This window comes from Crassostrea angulata, chromosome 3, assembly GCF_025612915.1.
Source record: "Crassostrea angulata isolate pt1a10 chromosome 3, ASM2561291v2, whole genome shotgun sequence".
Classification (NCBI taxonomy): domain Eukaryota; kingdom Metazoa; phylum Mollusca; class Bivalvia; order Ostreida; family Ostreidae; genus Magallana; species Magallana angulata.
This window is the reverse complement of record NC_069113.1, coordinates 24989232-25005589: the sequence shown is the minus strand read 5'-3', so window position 1 is coordinate 25005589 and position 16358 is coordinate 24989232. Positions and strand designations below refer to the sequence as shown.

Below are 16358 nucleotides of genomic sequence, written 5' to 3'. Positions count from 1 at the left end.
AAAAACAACAACATTGAATTAGAATATTGCCACTTTTCTTACATATTTTCTGCCAAGTCGATTCTCCATATGACCCACTCAGAATAATGAAAATATTAAAGCTTTCAAATTTTAAATTGCTGATAACGGTAATTTATGTATAAATATACGCTTATATACTGAGGTTTTTCTTGCCGGATAATTATGCCAGTGCCAAGGTGGCATTGTTCTACATATATATTTTTGCAAAAAAATATACACGTACATATTGCATTGAATATTTTCGTTAATTTAACAGTTCACATCACATTACAAAACGATTTAAATTATTAAATTATTTTCCTGTTTTATTTCTTTAACAGAGAAAAAAACCCGGATAAGCTCTCAGAGTTAAAGTTGAAACTTAGAGTTTATCAATAACTGGTATGTATGTTTTGTGCTATGTTTTTACCAGTTAACCCAACATATCAGAATTTTTTTTTTTGGCTCTTATCATTGTTCATGTTTTGTTAATATTCTCGTAAATGAATTGATACTAAATACAACAAAGCCGCCGTTCATCTTTTTTCTGTTCCAAGAATATGTTTAAAATGTGTATATTTAAAAAAACTGTTGACTATTTTTTCATTTTCAGGAGAACCTTCGCAAAGAAGTACTTGCCGACAACCTTTACAGAACAGAACAGTCGAATACCGCAATGTATAGTAATATTCATATTGTCATGAAGAAAAAAACATGCATGTAGCAAGTGAATTGAATGTACAAAGCCTGTAAAAATAGTCTATAAAAATTGTTTGTTGAAAACTCGCCAAAAAAAGCATGAATTTTCTGGCCCAACTTGCAATTATACCTTACTTTTAACATCTGAAAATGCTTCTAATTGTTTCATGCATTTATCTATCATTACCAGGTTATAAACAACATGAGTACGAGTGGATTTGAGCACAAATTGGTTGTTATCGGTTGACGAATAATGTACGAGTTAACTAAAAGTTATCTTTTTGACAACCAGAGGGCGTTGTGGTAGATTTTCCCGTAGATTATGAAAAACTCAAAAAGTCTATGTGAACTTGAGAATGGCCAATTTAAATCCAACTTTAGGAGACGCAATGATCCCGGTGATGTGTAAAAAGTAGTATGGCATCGTCTTCAGTGAACGAAGAAGAGGGGACACGTCTCTCTGAGAATATTTTGAAGTTCTCAAGAGACTCCGTTCAATTTGGGTTTTTGAGACTTGGAAAATATTGTAATGCCAGTGACAGTTATTCGTTTACGAATGCAACGTGCAACATTCGTTGTATAAAGGACGAAAGAGACGGTGTTGCGTTAGTTAGAAACTTTGACGACGTGTTCAGTCGTGGAGTAGAAGTATTGAAGAAGCTAAAGAGTGGGGATGGGACTGCCTTGAAACAACACGACAAAAATGCTGTTAAAATTTTGAATGCCTTTCTAAAAGAAAAAGGTAAATGTGTATTGTGTTTCTAAGCAATTTTGAAATCTCTCTCTCTCTCTCTCTCTCTCTCTCTCTCTCTCTCTCTCTCTCTCTCTCTCTCTCTATATATATATATTTTAGATCCAGACTGGCAGTGCCTCACAGTCCACCTTTCAAAAGAGAATAAGTGTTTTTTAGAACTCTCTAAATCTTATCACAGCAGGTTTCATTGAGACTGAAAAAATTTGACTGGGGACTGCTAGAGAAGCCAGTCAATTTTTTTTTATAGTCTTGATGAATCTTGCTGAGATTACAGAGCACTCCAGTAGAGTACATACAATTTTTTTTCAGTATTAGTTCTATATAACCCTGTGAATTTCTGAAACATTTTAAAAAATTAACAAGACTTAACAACATGGGTTGACATTGCATATGATATAGGACATTTACGAAATAGATCATCGACACACCGTATTGTGGACATTTACGTAACCAAGCTTTAAGCCTACAATAATGCTATTAATTTCACTACACTCTGCTTAGTTAGAATAATCTAACTGTGTCTTGGAACAGGCCTATACCACATGCAGTTAAAATGCATCTCATATACCTGTAATGTAGCAAAAAATTTGCAGAATCGTTCTAAAACGATTTTGGAGAAAATTAATGAAGCTGCGTTGAAAATAACAGTCAAATAATTCATAACAAACCATTTTGAAGCTGTTACAGTAAATCCCTTTAATCTAAAAATTCAATTCATATATAATTAAGGCTGTTTAAAATTAATTCTACGTTTAACGTAACCTGCGTGCGTAGGTTTCGGCAAAATTGTCGTTTTGAAAAAACAAATCCGGATTTGAAAAAATCTTATTCGAGATTGTTTAATGTCGTTTGTCAAGTCACAGAGCCGGAACCAACTTCCACCCAAAAAGGCAAAAACGAGGTTTGTTGTATATTTAAGTGATCCATCAACAACTGAAATGACTACCCATTTTATTTAACAAAAACTCAGAATGTGTTACTGTACGGTTAAGTTATTTTTGCATTTTTTAAGAAGGGGAAAGCTTAAGCAATTTCTTACCACCGCTGTACTGAAATATAAAAAGAGTTAAAAAATTATACCTTTCTCCATAGACTTCAATATTAGCTTGAAGATGTGAGAAATTTGTTCCTTTTTAACTTTTGTTCAATTTCAAAGGTGAATGACCCTATAAAATCATACAAAGATTTCAGTGTTCGAACTACCAATATTTGGTTTTAAAAATAATAATTGTGGATGTAATACCTTGAAGTGAAGCACTGCATTAAGTCAGCATAATTTACTGATGTAGATAAGAGTTTTGACATGATAGTGACTGCAAATCCCTTTCATTTGAAATGTATCTACATTTTTAATAACATGTTGTTCAGGAATAATAATTCATTCATTCACAATATATAAAAGGAAGAAACTAACAGGTGGCCCAGCTAAAGTGGAAGAATGGAGAGAAGTGGAATACACTTGTAGGGTGGCATTATTTCAAGAACCCTGTCTTGAGTTCTTAGAAGTAGGTACAGTGTATCTTACAACACAACTCTCAGTCTGATATATTACATGTAAATTTTAAAATGTTTCATTATGAAAATGTATGAAATAATATCATTATTTTGATTGTAGATAATCTGTGAACCACATGTGTTGTGCAACATTTTCCCTGAAAAGAAAAATTTTTCCTTTCGGTTGCTTTGTTGATGTAAATCCATTGGATGTACCACTTACTGTGCTTGCAAGTCACTCCACTTCTCGTCCAGTATACCGGTACATGATGTACCCACAGAAAGGATATAAACATAAATTACACTAAAGTATATGCTTTGAAAATGCAAAAATTAACATGGACTCAATCTTACCATATGTATTATATGACAGTGTTGATGTATTGAGAACTGAATGGGTGACTTTCAATAAATACACACTTGTTTGATATTTCTTTTTGTTTATTTTTTTCCTCCCTCCTTGTAGGTTTTAAATTTTCATGTTACGTTAAACGTAGAATTAATTTTAAACAGCCTAATGAAGATTTCAACACTTTTTTACTCGAATTTACACACCATTGTTGATATTTGAAACTCTCGTGAATTTTCATATTAAATGCAGTTAGAGTTATCTCCAATATTTTCTTTGATGAACAGCATATAAGACAAATTTTTAATGAAAATTTACCCATATTTGTAAAATCGTTTCTGAGTTTATCCATCCAAATGTAATATTGTGGAAACATAAACTAAAGAGCCACCCGTGATTTAGCATGAATGTAATGCGCATGCGCATGATTGTAAAATAAAAAAAATCCAGATGATTTCCAGATTTTTTAAAGGAATTTTCATTGATTATTAAAATAGCGAACCTTGATTGAAATTTTTTTTTTTTTAAATTGGTAATCTTCAAGTACCAATGATGTTTAAAATATATAAAACAAAAGACAGTACTCTTCCGAATTTCTCGGTATTAAAGCCCCAAAATTTGAGTCTATTATTTAGATAAAGAAGTATAGATTCAAAAGACCATTGGGGCCTAATCTGATTGAAATCAGATCCTTTGATCCACTCCTGATCTATGTGAGTGGATCAATATGATCAAAAGATCTGATTTTAATCAGATTGCATTGGGCCTAGCACAATTTATTTTTATTTTGGGTTTAAACAGAGAAAATAGGTTTTATTTTGTTGAAAGAGAATAAGTTCATTTGAAACTCACACATGTACAGTAGGACCCACCAGCCAACTCGGTACATAAGGCAAAGTTAAGCTAAATGTTGTGTGCTCAATCTAGTGGATCTACATAATCATGATAATCGGGGTGGGAAATTACAGTCTGCCTGACTGCCCAAGATGGTCTGTTTCTTAAACGGGCAGGGGCGAAACCTCAAAAGACAGCCCAGTAGTCAGGCTATTTTTTACAGCCAGTTCCTATTATTAAACTGACAATTTCTTCTTTTTTTAGTCAAATTACATGTAGTTAAGATATAGAAATTGTATTCTATTCCCTCATTGGTTCATATAAATGTTATTATAGCCAACCAGCGTCCGCAATACAAATTTTGTTTGGCAATATTTGTAACAAATGGAGCAACGTGCAAGGTGATTTGCAAGTTTCTGGGATTGTCTACTCCCAAAAGTGTCCCTTGATTGACGCTAAAGACATAAACAAAACTTATGACCAAAACAAAAGAAGAAAAATAGAATTTACATGGCTGATAAGAGGTGAAACACATATGGGAAGCTGTATTGTAAACAATGTTGTGGTGTATTATGTATAAACCATTAGCAGTTAAAAAAGAATAAATAAATAAATAATTTTTAATCACATTTATTATAATCACACTGATGTTTTTCGTATTCCGATCCCATTATTGTCCCTTTCCAATCTTTAAAATTGTTGGGGCCTGTACTTGTCATACAAATGTAAATAAGCATTACTTATAGTACATTCATCGAAATGAAACTTTTTAATATCAAGATTGGCAGATTTTGAGCAGGGCTGGTAATTTTTAAAAGTAGCCAGCCCTGTGGTTGACTGCTATTTTCAGTGAATTTTCAACCCTGTCATAATGACGTCTTGTTTCATATGTAAAGCAAGTTTTTATCCTTGGATATGGCTGAAGAAAGGTACATGTATATGATTTTAAGAAATTTTTATTTCTTCTTTCAATGCTAATCAGTATCATATATACATGTATATATATGTATGCTGATGAATTGAAATTTTTGCTACTTTATTCAACATCTGAAAAATTGATTCCTTGGTTTTGATATTTTTATTTTCCATTTATAAATGAAAGCTGGTTTCTTGTTTGAGATGATCTCTCATCAAGGTAAGTTTTATAAAGTTTAATTACACGTATTTTATGATATTTTAGAATTACATGAAAAAAGCCTGAAAAAAGTTTTGGATCGGAATCAGAGAGATGGAGAGAGTTCCAGTCCAAATAGTAGCAGAGAAATTGAGATGACAGTTGCACTTGCAGAACATTTGCTAGGACAACTCTCACCAGGGCAGTTGTATGTTATTGACTCAAGTTTTAAAAGCAACGGAAAATGTAGCTGTGGTGAGGATCATTGCAAATCAAGTCCAAAATATGGAAGCAATGGGATAGGTAAAAATATATATTATATATATTCAAAAATCTTATTCTTGGTATCAGATATAAAATTAATCAGTCCAAAACTAGTGCCAATTTTTTGTGCGCCATAGATTGCAAATTTTTTACATGTATGGAACTGCCACTTGCATGTCATTATACCAAATTTTTACAGACTGAGAGCTACAGTTCTATAAATTTGTCTAATGCTGTAAATTTCTTATTTTATGCTAGTACTTAATTCTGCGATTTGCTGTTTTGTATCATATAGCGAGAATGTAAAATTGTGATCACCGATTTTTGTTATAATTTTCTGTAGTTCAAAACAGTCTGAAAAATTAAAAGCGAGATTTTATATATGATGTTGTGAATTAAAACTTCCTGTCACCTTATCCTTTATTTAAATTGTTATACCCCCTTCCCCCCCCCCCCCCCCCCCACCCCCCCCCAAAAATGAAGTTTTTAGGGGTTATATTGGAATTACCCTATTGGTCTACCCATCTGTCTTTTTGTCTGTCCGTCTTGTCAGTTGCAACTGCTGTCCGGATTTTTTTGTACGAAACACTGGGTGTACTATTCTGAATTTTTTACAGATGTTAATTATAATTATTAGTTGTGAAACTGATTTTATATTTAAATCAGATAATTGTAGATTTTCTTCATCTTTCTGTTAGTAAATGCTAATAATACATTGTACTTATTATTTGAAATAAGAGTTACTGTTAGTGCTCAAGATTTATACCTTTGTGGGCAACAGTATTTGATTTGTGGAAGAGTTTAAAAACAAATATCATTCTAAGCACAGAATACTGTAAGTCGTTTTAATTCCACGGTGTTAAAATTTCATGATTTCTCAAAAATAACCAATCGCTATGGTTTTATTTTCACGCTTCAAGAAAACCAGTTGATCAAAGTAATAGCATTAACACATTTTAAATACTTAAGTTATTATTTACGATGGGTTTAATTTTGCGGAAAAACGATAAATCGCGAACATAGTGAAATTAAAACCATCGTTATTATTTGCCAATCTACAGTATTATATCAAATTAATAAAGATGTAACTGTACTCTCAATGATGGATTTCACAGGTCATGAAGAAGTTTGGCATGGGTCTGTTGACATAATTTTGGGGTCTGATGAGGGCATCACTCCAGAGAGCAGTATATCATCAACAGTTGAATTAGTCGTAACCACTGAAGATGAAGATGAATATGAATCGGATGAAGCCCAATATACAACACCAATTAAGAAGATAAAAGATGGTAAGGAATAAGTTTCTGTCTATAAAGCATACGTACCATCCATCAAAATGCAATTATATGAACAAAACTTTTTAAAAAAAAAACCACTCCTTTTTAGCTCATCCGAAACCGAAGGTTCAAATGTGTTTTTCTGATCACCTGTTGTCCCTAGTCCATCCATCTGTCCATCCACCTAAACTTAGTACAAAAGATCAATATGGAAAAGGAAATCTTTATTGTGAACATAAAGGGCAAAACTCTTTTTTTAAAAAGAGATAATTCTGAAAAGAAGGTGTGTGTCTTTTAAAAAATCTTTGCAAGAACTGCTGTACCAGAAATGCAAATATTTATACAAAAGCTTGTATAAATAGTGAAGATTCTTAATTGTAAAAATTGTGACCCCCTGAACTTATACTATGACCCCAAGAGGGATTCAAAGTTTAACATAGGCATTTATATGGGAAATGTTTAAAAATCTTCTTCTTAAGAACTACAATGCTTCAATTTGTGAGATTACCATGCAAGCGTCCGAAGGTGATGTAGACTCTAAATTGTAAAAATCATGACACCAACACTTATACTGATGCCCCAAGAGGGGTTCAAAATTTAAAATAGAAATGTATAGGGGAAATATTTAAAATTTTCTTCTCAAGAACTGCATTGCTACAATTTGTAATATTATTATGCAAGCATACAAAGATAGTGCAGATTCTAAATTGCTAAAACTGTGACCCAAGAACAAATACTGGAGCCCGCTGCAAAAGGTATTGAAGTTTAACATAGAAACATATACGGAAAATGTTTAAAAATCTCTTCCTCTCTCTTTCAAGAACTTCAATGCTTTAAATTATGATAGTATTATGCAATCATCCTCTATTCTTTAATTAATGATATTACTATGCAATCATCCTGAGATAGTGTAGATCCTAAATCTTAAAAAGTCATCTAAAAACAATTTGGTTAGAGAAGCTGTAAATAAAGGGAAAGCAATCTGAGATAGTGTAGATTCAAGATTGTTCAAAGTCACGATCTTTGTAGGTAGGTTGGGGCAACACTGGAGGCTCAATAATCTGTAATACTTATTTTCAAAAACTTGTTATTATGTTATGTTATAATTTGTAGTATGAAAAGTACTTATATGCAAGCATATGAAATAGGTATACACATATAAACAATTGTTTAAGATCTTCTATTTGTTGCTCAGGTGAGCAGTGTGGCCCATGGGTCTCTTGTTTACTCAATCACTTCACTCAGAAGAGGTGAGATTTGGTAAATGTAATAGGTTTGTTAATATGTTTTAATGACCAATAAGACATTTTATACTCCATGTAACAAGTTGCAGGGGTTAAAAGCTATTGACTTCTCCATCAACCTTAAGAAAAAAATCCAAAATTCAGATTTCATTTATTGGTTTATGCACAATATACAATAATATACATCAAATAACTTGCTTCAGATATGGAACCTGATCCTAATTATCCATTATCCAGGTGCAAAGCAAAAAAAAAACCCAAATACACCTTAGACTTTCATCACTGATGTTAATAAATATCGGTAAATAACATAGAGCTAGCTTTTGGTGCAAAGCTTGATCTTGATTATGATGAGATATGGTCATAATGAACTGTATGGAGGCTGGGTTGTCAACAAATTAACAATCATATCCTCATGCATATATCTTGGATTTTTATGTGTGATTTTTGAAGCTACAGTGTATTAGTATAAACTATCATTTAGAAAAGAAAAAAAATGACACACATTTATTTATGTTTTGAAATTTGAATATTTTCCCATATGTATAACTTTTTTTATAGAACTCTTCTTTTAAAGGAGTTTATGATAGTATAAAAATGGTCACGACCATCTAGCCCTCTTATTTTTAATTTAAAAAAAAAACCCACCACAACTCAGACTTTCTTGGCGATGTTGCTGTGAATGAATAACATAGAATTACAAAATATATAGCTTTGGATGCAGACCTTGATCTTTTTTCTTTAATTTTTTGTTGTTGATTTTTTTTAGTCTTTACATAACTAAAACTTCCTTAGGCCATTAGAAATTAATCACTTGGTTCTTAAGGCCAATTTTTTTAAAAACAGTTGCGGCCGGGCGTGGCACATTTTTCTTTTTATCTCATGAAAAAAGAATGCAGGTTTTATTTATTTTTATTTTAACAGACTACGATTCTTATGAAAATCCCGAAAAAGCAATGATTGAAAGCTAATAAATGTATTGGTTTTGCATGTAGATTTATAAGCTCAAACTAAATGAAGTAAAAAAATTATCATGTTCTTCAGGAAACACCACAGCTATGAGTCTTGAGAAAGCCCTATGATTAAGCATTATGAGATATTAAGTAAAGTACAAGCTGCAGAAACTCTCCTCCTACATGTATTCGAAGTTAAGAAATGTCCTTCCTCATATCTAAACTAAAGTCATCCATGTTGCGATAATAACTTGAACACAGTGTCTTGTAACTAGATTTGGAGGCCATTTGTAATAATTTAGTCTGGATCGATCATCACAATGTTTGCAATAATGTTCTTTATTAAAGTCAAGCGTTTTACTAACTTGAGTATCTAGAATGCGGTCCTAAATCTGGTATCAAATTTTCAGATTTTAAGTGCATTGTAGAGAAATTTTATTTTATTCATTTACTGATAAAAAAAAAAAAAGCAATGCACAATTGAATCAGATGTGAGCAAGCCTTTAAACCATGGAATTAATTTTTCATGGCCTTCGATCATTGACGTGGCCATTATTATATGATGCATCATACAATACTGATATTATATAAAATTATGTTAATAAAATGAGGTATTTGATCACTGATCATGAATATGAAATGTAATCAGTGTTTGGTTTTTGATATTTTTTGTAGACACCCATTTGGAAGATTCTGATGTATCACCTGGTGGAAGAATGAAGCAGACGGCTATAAGAGCGGTGAACCAATCTGTGGCAGAAACATTTGTCTTTGCAATGATTCAAGAAGCGTGTTATCCAAATTTTCAGAATCATTTAATACCCAATATTGCGATTGACTCTCAAAGTGGCCATTTTAGAATTTTGATGTATGATGCAAAAAATGATGTTTTTCTCTGTAGTGTGCTGGTGCCAATCTTTAATGGCAGCCGTCTACACATGACATCTGTGATCATTCTTTGGATGGTCCTCCATTATAGGATATTTTGTTCAGGAATTCAGGATGACCCAAATAAGCTTAAGCAAGTTAAATGCCAGTTCAAAGAAAAGGTTGCAGAAAAATGGGAGATCTATTCAAGGTCATTGAAGTTCTGTGTGAGTAGATTTCCACCAGTAAAAAAAGATTCAGATTTCTTTCCTACAAATGAGATGTTATATTTTGGCTATAAGTTTTAAGCACTATTATGCACTTGGAGCTATTATTTTGTTTATTTTGTAAAGGCCAAGTAATGCTTTTCAGAACAAATAATTTTTTGGTCATTCATTCCATTTCAACTCATAATGGATTGCTGCAAGATGTTTCATTTAAACCTACATGTATAACACACCAAGGCTGTGCAGACAAACTGAACACTATGCGTTAGTGTGGTAATCAGTTTGTCTGCACAGCCTTGGTGAGTCAGGGATATGAAACATACATTGAACAGCCATACTAACATGCTATTTAGTTCGCTTCTGCAACAAAGAAAAATATGTTTTATTAACAAATAGATATGAATTAATTAAAGATTATAGTTCAGAAGCACATTTCAAATTGGTTGTGCAAGTTTGAATGTTCATTTAATCTTGCAATAATAAATTATTCAAAACGTATGATGACATTTATATTTGTGCTCATTCACCATGAAAAGACTATGTGTGTTTACAGGAAATTGAAAATCACAGATTTTTGATGCAAACAGAAGGGGAAATATACACTGAATGTAAATATTGCTATTTGGCCCTTACTTGGTTACAAGTCAAGTTTAAATTTGCAAAAATGCACTTCATTATTCCATATGTGCATTGAGTTTAGGTTAAACTGAAAATCAAAATAGAAAGGAAAACACTTAAAATGGGATATTATCAATGTTATGTTTTAAACTTATAATGAAGTGCCTTATACTAAATTTCAGTTTGTCCTGTTAAGGTCAGACGACACGTTCCTCAAAAATCTTTTTTGTATCTCCTCGTAATAAAGAGTTCCAAGAAAACCCATTAATTTTATAATTACTTTAAAACTTGGATTTGGTGGTATGTCTAAATGGTCGAGTGGTTAGAACCTTGGTCGCTCACAGCCAAAAGCGTATAGGTTGTCGAGGTCGTGAGTTCAAAGCCCCGCCCCAGCGGAAATATTGTTCTAATATAGTGAATTTTGCTGTGCTGTAGATGTATTTATTTTTATATCAGCAATCCAAGTGTATTTTCAAGAAGATTATATAGGATATTGCATACTCTAGTATTTTGCAGAAATGCCTGGTAAGGTACCCTAATTTTTTGCAAGAAAGCTTGTCAAAGTAGTAGTAAACCATTAACAAATTCCTGGAAAAAGTTATCTAAAATTGAGGAACGTGTCGTCTCACCTAAACAGGATCATGATGACAAGTTTAAAAAATCAATACAGGGGCAGGATTGGGTTTAGAACAGGTCCTAAAAATTAAATGGTCATTACCAATTTGACTAGAACAGAGGAAAGACAACAGATGGAACCAACTCATTAAAAAAAATCATTTTAATTGGAGCCATAAATGTGTTTTTAGTAAATATCTTAAATTATAAAATATATTGTTGCATTTTTGACAGTAAATTCTGTCTGTAGGATGTTTTATACTCCTTTAAATGGAGGGGTGGAATCACCATGCCCATCTGTCTTCTGTCAGTTCACATGTGTGTGTTTAAGGACATTTTTAGCTCACCTGAGCTGTTCTGATTACTCTTTGTCCAGCATCCATCTGTCAGTCCGTCCATCTGTCTGTTGATCGAAAAACTTTTCACATTTTTTACCTCATCTTCAGAACCACTGGGAAGAAGTTGGTATTTTTCAAAAATCTTTTCAAAAACCATTTGTCCATAAAAGCTTTAACTTGTGTGGAAGGATCCTCAGGTAGTGTAGATTCAAGTTTGTTCAAATCATGATCCCCATGGGGGTAGGGTGGGGCCGCAATGAGGAGGGGGGGGGGGGTTCAAATTTTTTACATACTAGGAATACTGGTATATATAGAATTTTTTTTTTCAAAAACCATTTGAGCAGAAATTTTTAAAGATGTAACTGGTGTGGAAATCAATAATCCTCAGGTAGTGTAGTTTCAAGTTTATGATCCCTGGGGGTATGGTGGGGCTACAGTAGGGGGTTATAATTTTACAGAGGAATATACAGAGAAAAACATTTAAAAACCTTCCTCTCAAAAACCAATTGGCCAAAAAAGCTGAAACTTGTGTGAAAACATCATCAGATAGGTAGATTTAAGTTTAATCAAATCATGATCCTCAAGGGTACACGTAGGATGAAGCCGCAACATGGGAGGGGGGGGGGGGCAACTTTTACATTGTAATATATATAGAAAAATTTTCTCCTCAAAAACCATATGGCCAGAAAAGCTTAAATTTGTTTGGAAGCATCCTCAGGTAGTGTTTAAGAAAATTGAAGTTTGTTCAAATCATAAATCCCGGGGGTAGGTGGTGGGGGCACAATGGAGGGGGTAAAATTTTACATTGGGAAAAGTCCCCCCCCCCCCCAAAAAAAAATTCAACTCTAATAATACATGTATATGGTATTGCTCATATGCAAGCTTCTTGACATACTGTTGTTTCTCAGTTTTTTAGATTATGGCTCTGGACAATTAATGGTACCCACAAGGGCTCAAACTCTGATGTAGATTTATATATTTATAAGCAATTGTTTAAAATCTTCTTGAGAACTGCGGTGTCTGATATGTGATATGACTTTGAAATCATCCTCTTTCAAAAAGTGGCTCAATGCTTAACATAAGAATATTTGTAGAAAAAATTATCAAAAAAACCCTTTTATACAGTATCTATTCATAGACTATTACATTGCCGAGATATTTTTTATACGATTCCATTGTTGCTCAGGTGAGTAATGTAGCCCATGGGCCACTTGTTATTTAGATTGGTCGTTTAAGTTACTCAGGCGTATCGAAAGTTACCTGGGTACACGTACGCGATGAAGGGGAATTCAGGGCCATCTTGTACATTTGAGGATCAAACTGTAAACATTTCTTGAACTGGCTTCTTTCTGTTTGAAACTGTTGTCAAAAGATAAAAAGCAATAAATCTTTTGTTTATCATGTTGTTTGGTATGCAAATTACGCATATAAGAACAGGACAATACCTCTTAATCACCTAGAGCAGCTGTAGAACTGCGCAGGTTTTGCATCAATTGCGTCGTGTTGCTATATTACGACCAATATTATGATAAAACCTTTTGCATTTCCAACATTTTTTACCAATCCCACGTCCAAAAGAAACCAAATAACGGTTATAATTCGAAAAATGTGCAGAATTTATCGATGAAATGTGTGCCTAGATTTTTGCCGAATCTACATCTTAAGCGTCGATTTTTTAATTGTCTTAAATAAAAAATATACATATAAATTTCAATCAAAATGTAAAGTGTAATATACCAAAATACAGCGACATTTCAAATACGGGAGCGTGGAGGATCTAATAAGCTCGCCGATACGAAGTCAGGGCGAGCTTATGCTATACCCCTGGCGTCGGTGTCGGCGTCCGGACCTGGTTAAAATTTTTGTTGCTGGACCTGTATCTAAGTTATTACTCGTCTTATCTTCACCAAACTTGCATGGATGATGCATCTGGACCTACTTATGGACCTGAAGGACTTGGATGCTGAATCTGAATCCTGAATTTCAGATGCTGGAGGAGGTTAAGGTTTTTAGAGCTGGTTAAAGTTTTTGGAGCAGGTGCCCTCTGATGAATATATCTTAGTTATTGCTGGTCCTAACGTCACCAAACTTGCATGGATGTTGGGTCTTATGATACTGATGCATCAGACAGGCATGAATGCTGAATCTGAGCCACATGTTTCCGATAGTGGATGAGGTTTATTTTTTGGAACAGGTCACATGTTTTATAAATATATAAATAGCTTGCATAGTTAATTTAACTAGAATATAAATGATTCGTATAGGTAGCTTCAGATGCAGAGCCTCCATTATCAAGGATTGTGTCAATGCACTTTGAAAAAATTACGCACTTAAAAATGTTGATGTACATGTACATTCATAACGCACTTTGAAAATTTTTTCAAAGTGTATTAAATTTTGGACAAAATCAACGCACTTTGAATTTTTTTCAAAGTGCATTAAATTTTGAACCAAGTTAACCCACTTTGAAAAAAATTTTCAAAGTGCGTTATGAAGGCACATGTACATCAACATTTTTTAGCATCGACACTCTTTATGCACTTTGAAAAAAAAAAATTATATCACAAATTCTGGAACTGAATTTCTAATTTGTTGATAGTATGATGATTTGTTAACACTCTAGAATCTAATTTACCGTATTCAGTACGGGGATGGCGGATGGGGGTTAACCAAAGATACATATCAAATACCATCATTTAATTGACAACAAAATGAAGGTCCCCTGTCTCTCATTTTTCCTTCGAAAACATATGATATTCAGCAACTTTGGGTAAACATTTAAGATCGGAAAAAGAAATATGCTTTGTATAAGAACATGAAGTGTTATTGAAAAAATGAGCTGGCCGAATAATTTCTCCATTGGTATGTTAAAGAACCTATGTGTTTTAATAGTAACCCTCTTTTCGTATTCTAATCAAATAAATCACTTCAATAAGATAATATTAACGTTAACGAACATTAAATTATTATAAACTTAAAAATAAGCATTAGGATGTGTGTTAATTTTCTCGCACTGATCTTATAAAAGATCATATTGTTTTTGATAAACAGAACTAAGGTATCCTTTTCACATCATATTTGGAATAAGCCAGTTGAAATAATTTATACATCGATTTCTATTATTTATATCTATAAATCATATTCGTTCGGGTATACTAGATAAGAAGTAATTTTGCAGCATACTCAAAAAAGGAAACGCAGTTGCTAAGCGATGAAGTTTATGTCATGTTTGGAAAATTCAAACTTCCCGAATTGTTCTTTCTGTGTAAATTGTCGATATTGTCGTATTAGAAAAGAAAAAAAAATGCTCATCTTGAAACTGTTTATCAAGTTAGCTGAGAATGTTAGCTGCAATGAGTTCTTTTTTTTTTCTTTTCTGATCACAATTTGTCCGTTGTCTGTCGTTGTTGTCGTCGTCGTTGTATACTTTTCACATTTTCATCTACTTCTCAAGAACCACTGGGCAGATTTCAACCAAATTTGGCACAAAGCACCACTAGGTGAAGGGGATTCAAGTTTGTTCAAATGAAGGGCCACGCCCTCTTTAAAGTGGAGATATTTGAGAATTATTGAAAATTTGTTGGTATTTTTCAAAAATCTTATTCTCAAAAACTATTCAGCCTGAAAAGCTTAAACGTGTGTGGAGGCATTCTCAGGTAGTGTAGATTTAAGTTTGTTCAAATCATGGTACCCGGGGTTAGGGAGGGGCCACAAGAGGGGGTCAAGTTTTACATATGAATATATAGAGAAAATCTTTTAAAAAATTCTTTTAAAAACTATTTGGCCAAGAAAGCTCAAATTGGCGTGTAACCATTCTCAGATAATGTAGATTCAAGTTTGTTCAAATCATGGTCCCTGGGGGTAGGGCGGGGCCACAATGGGAGATACATTTTTATATATAGAGAAAATCTTTAAAATCTTCTTCTCAAAACTATTAGGCCAGGAAGGCCCAAATTTGAGTGAAAGCTTCCCCAGATCGTTTAGAATCAAGTTTGTTTAAATAATAGTCAAGAGGTATGGTGAGGCCACAATGGGGGATGAATATTTACATAGGAATATATAGAGAAAATCTGTAAAAATCTTCTTTTTAAAGATTATTTGGCCAGAAAAATCTTAAACTTGTGTAGAGGCATCCTTGGGTAGTGTAAATTCAAGTTTGCAAAATCACAGTCCCTAGTGATAGGGCAGGGCCGTGATGGCGGTTTGAATTTTTACATAGCAATATATAGAGAAAATCTTTAAAAAAAAAATTCTGGGAAAGTTTTCGGTCCAAAACTCAGGACTGTGAAAGCACAGGTTATGCAGATTTAAGTTTGATGAAACCATGATTCCCTAGAGAAAAGTGTGGCCACGAAATGTGTGGGGGGGGGGTATATAGGAATAGAGAAAAATCTTCTTACAGGTACAACAACATAAAGGGCTTGGTATTTACCCCAAAAAGAGGTGGATAAAAATTGGAAGATTTTCAATTTCTATTGTTCTTAGTTGTCAAGATATTTTGATACTGTAATGCTAATTTGATCAGAATTAAGGCAATTGTTGCTCAGGTGAGCGATGTGGTCCCTAGGCCTCTTGTTTAAATTTTGGTTGGTTTTTTTATATAACAAAACAAATGTTGACTGTGTTTTCGGGCAACATTGCCTACATGTATATTAGCCCACTTGGGGCGAAAATATCGCCCTCCGCTTCGCGTCGGGCAGTATTTCATCCC

At 33.2% G+C, this 16358-nt stretch overlaps 1 protein-coding gene across 1 annotated transcript; it reads left to right on the top strand.

Moving 5' to 3' along the window:
* The first annotated feature begins 981 nt into the window (after window positions 1-981).
* Window positions 982-10241, top strand: LOC128175141 (uncharacterized). Its single transcript, XM_052840564.1, has 4 exons — window positions 982-1441; window positions 5311-5547; window positions 6624-6797; window positions 9658-10241. The coding sequence occupies exons 1-4, from the start codon at window positions 1117-1119 to the stop codon at window positions 10155-10157; spliced, it is 1236 nt and encodes a 411-aa protein (XP_052696524.1). The 5' UTR covers window positions 982-1116; the 3' UTR covers window positions 10158-10241.
* The last annotated feature ends 6117 nt before the right edge of the window (window positions 10242-16358 follow it).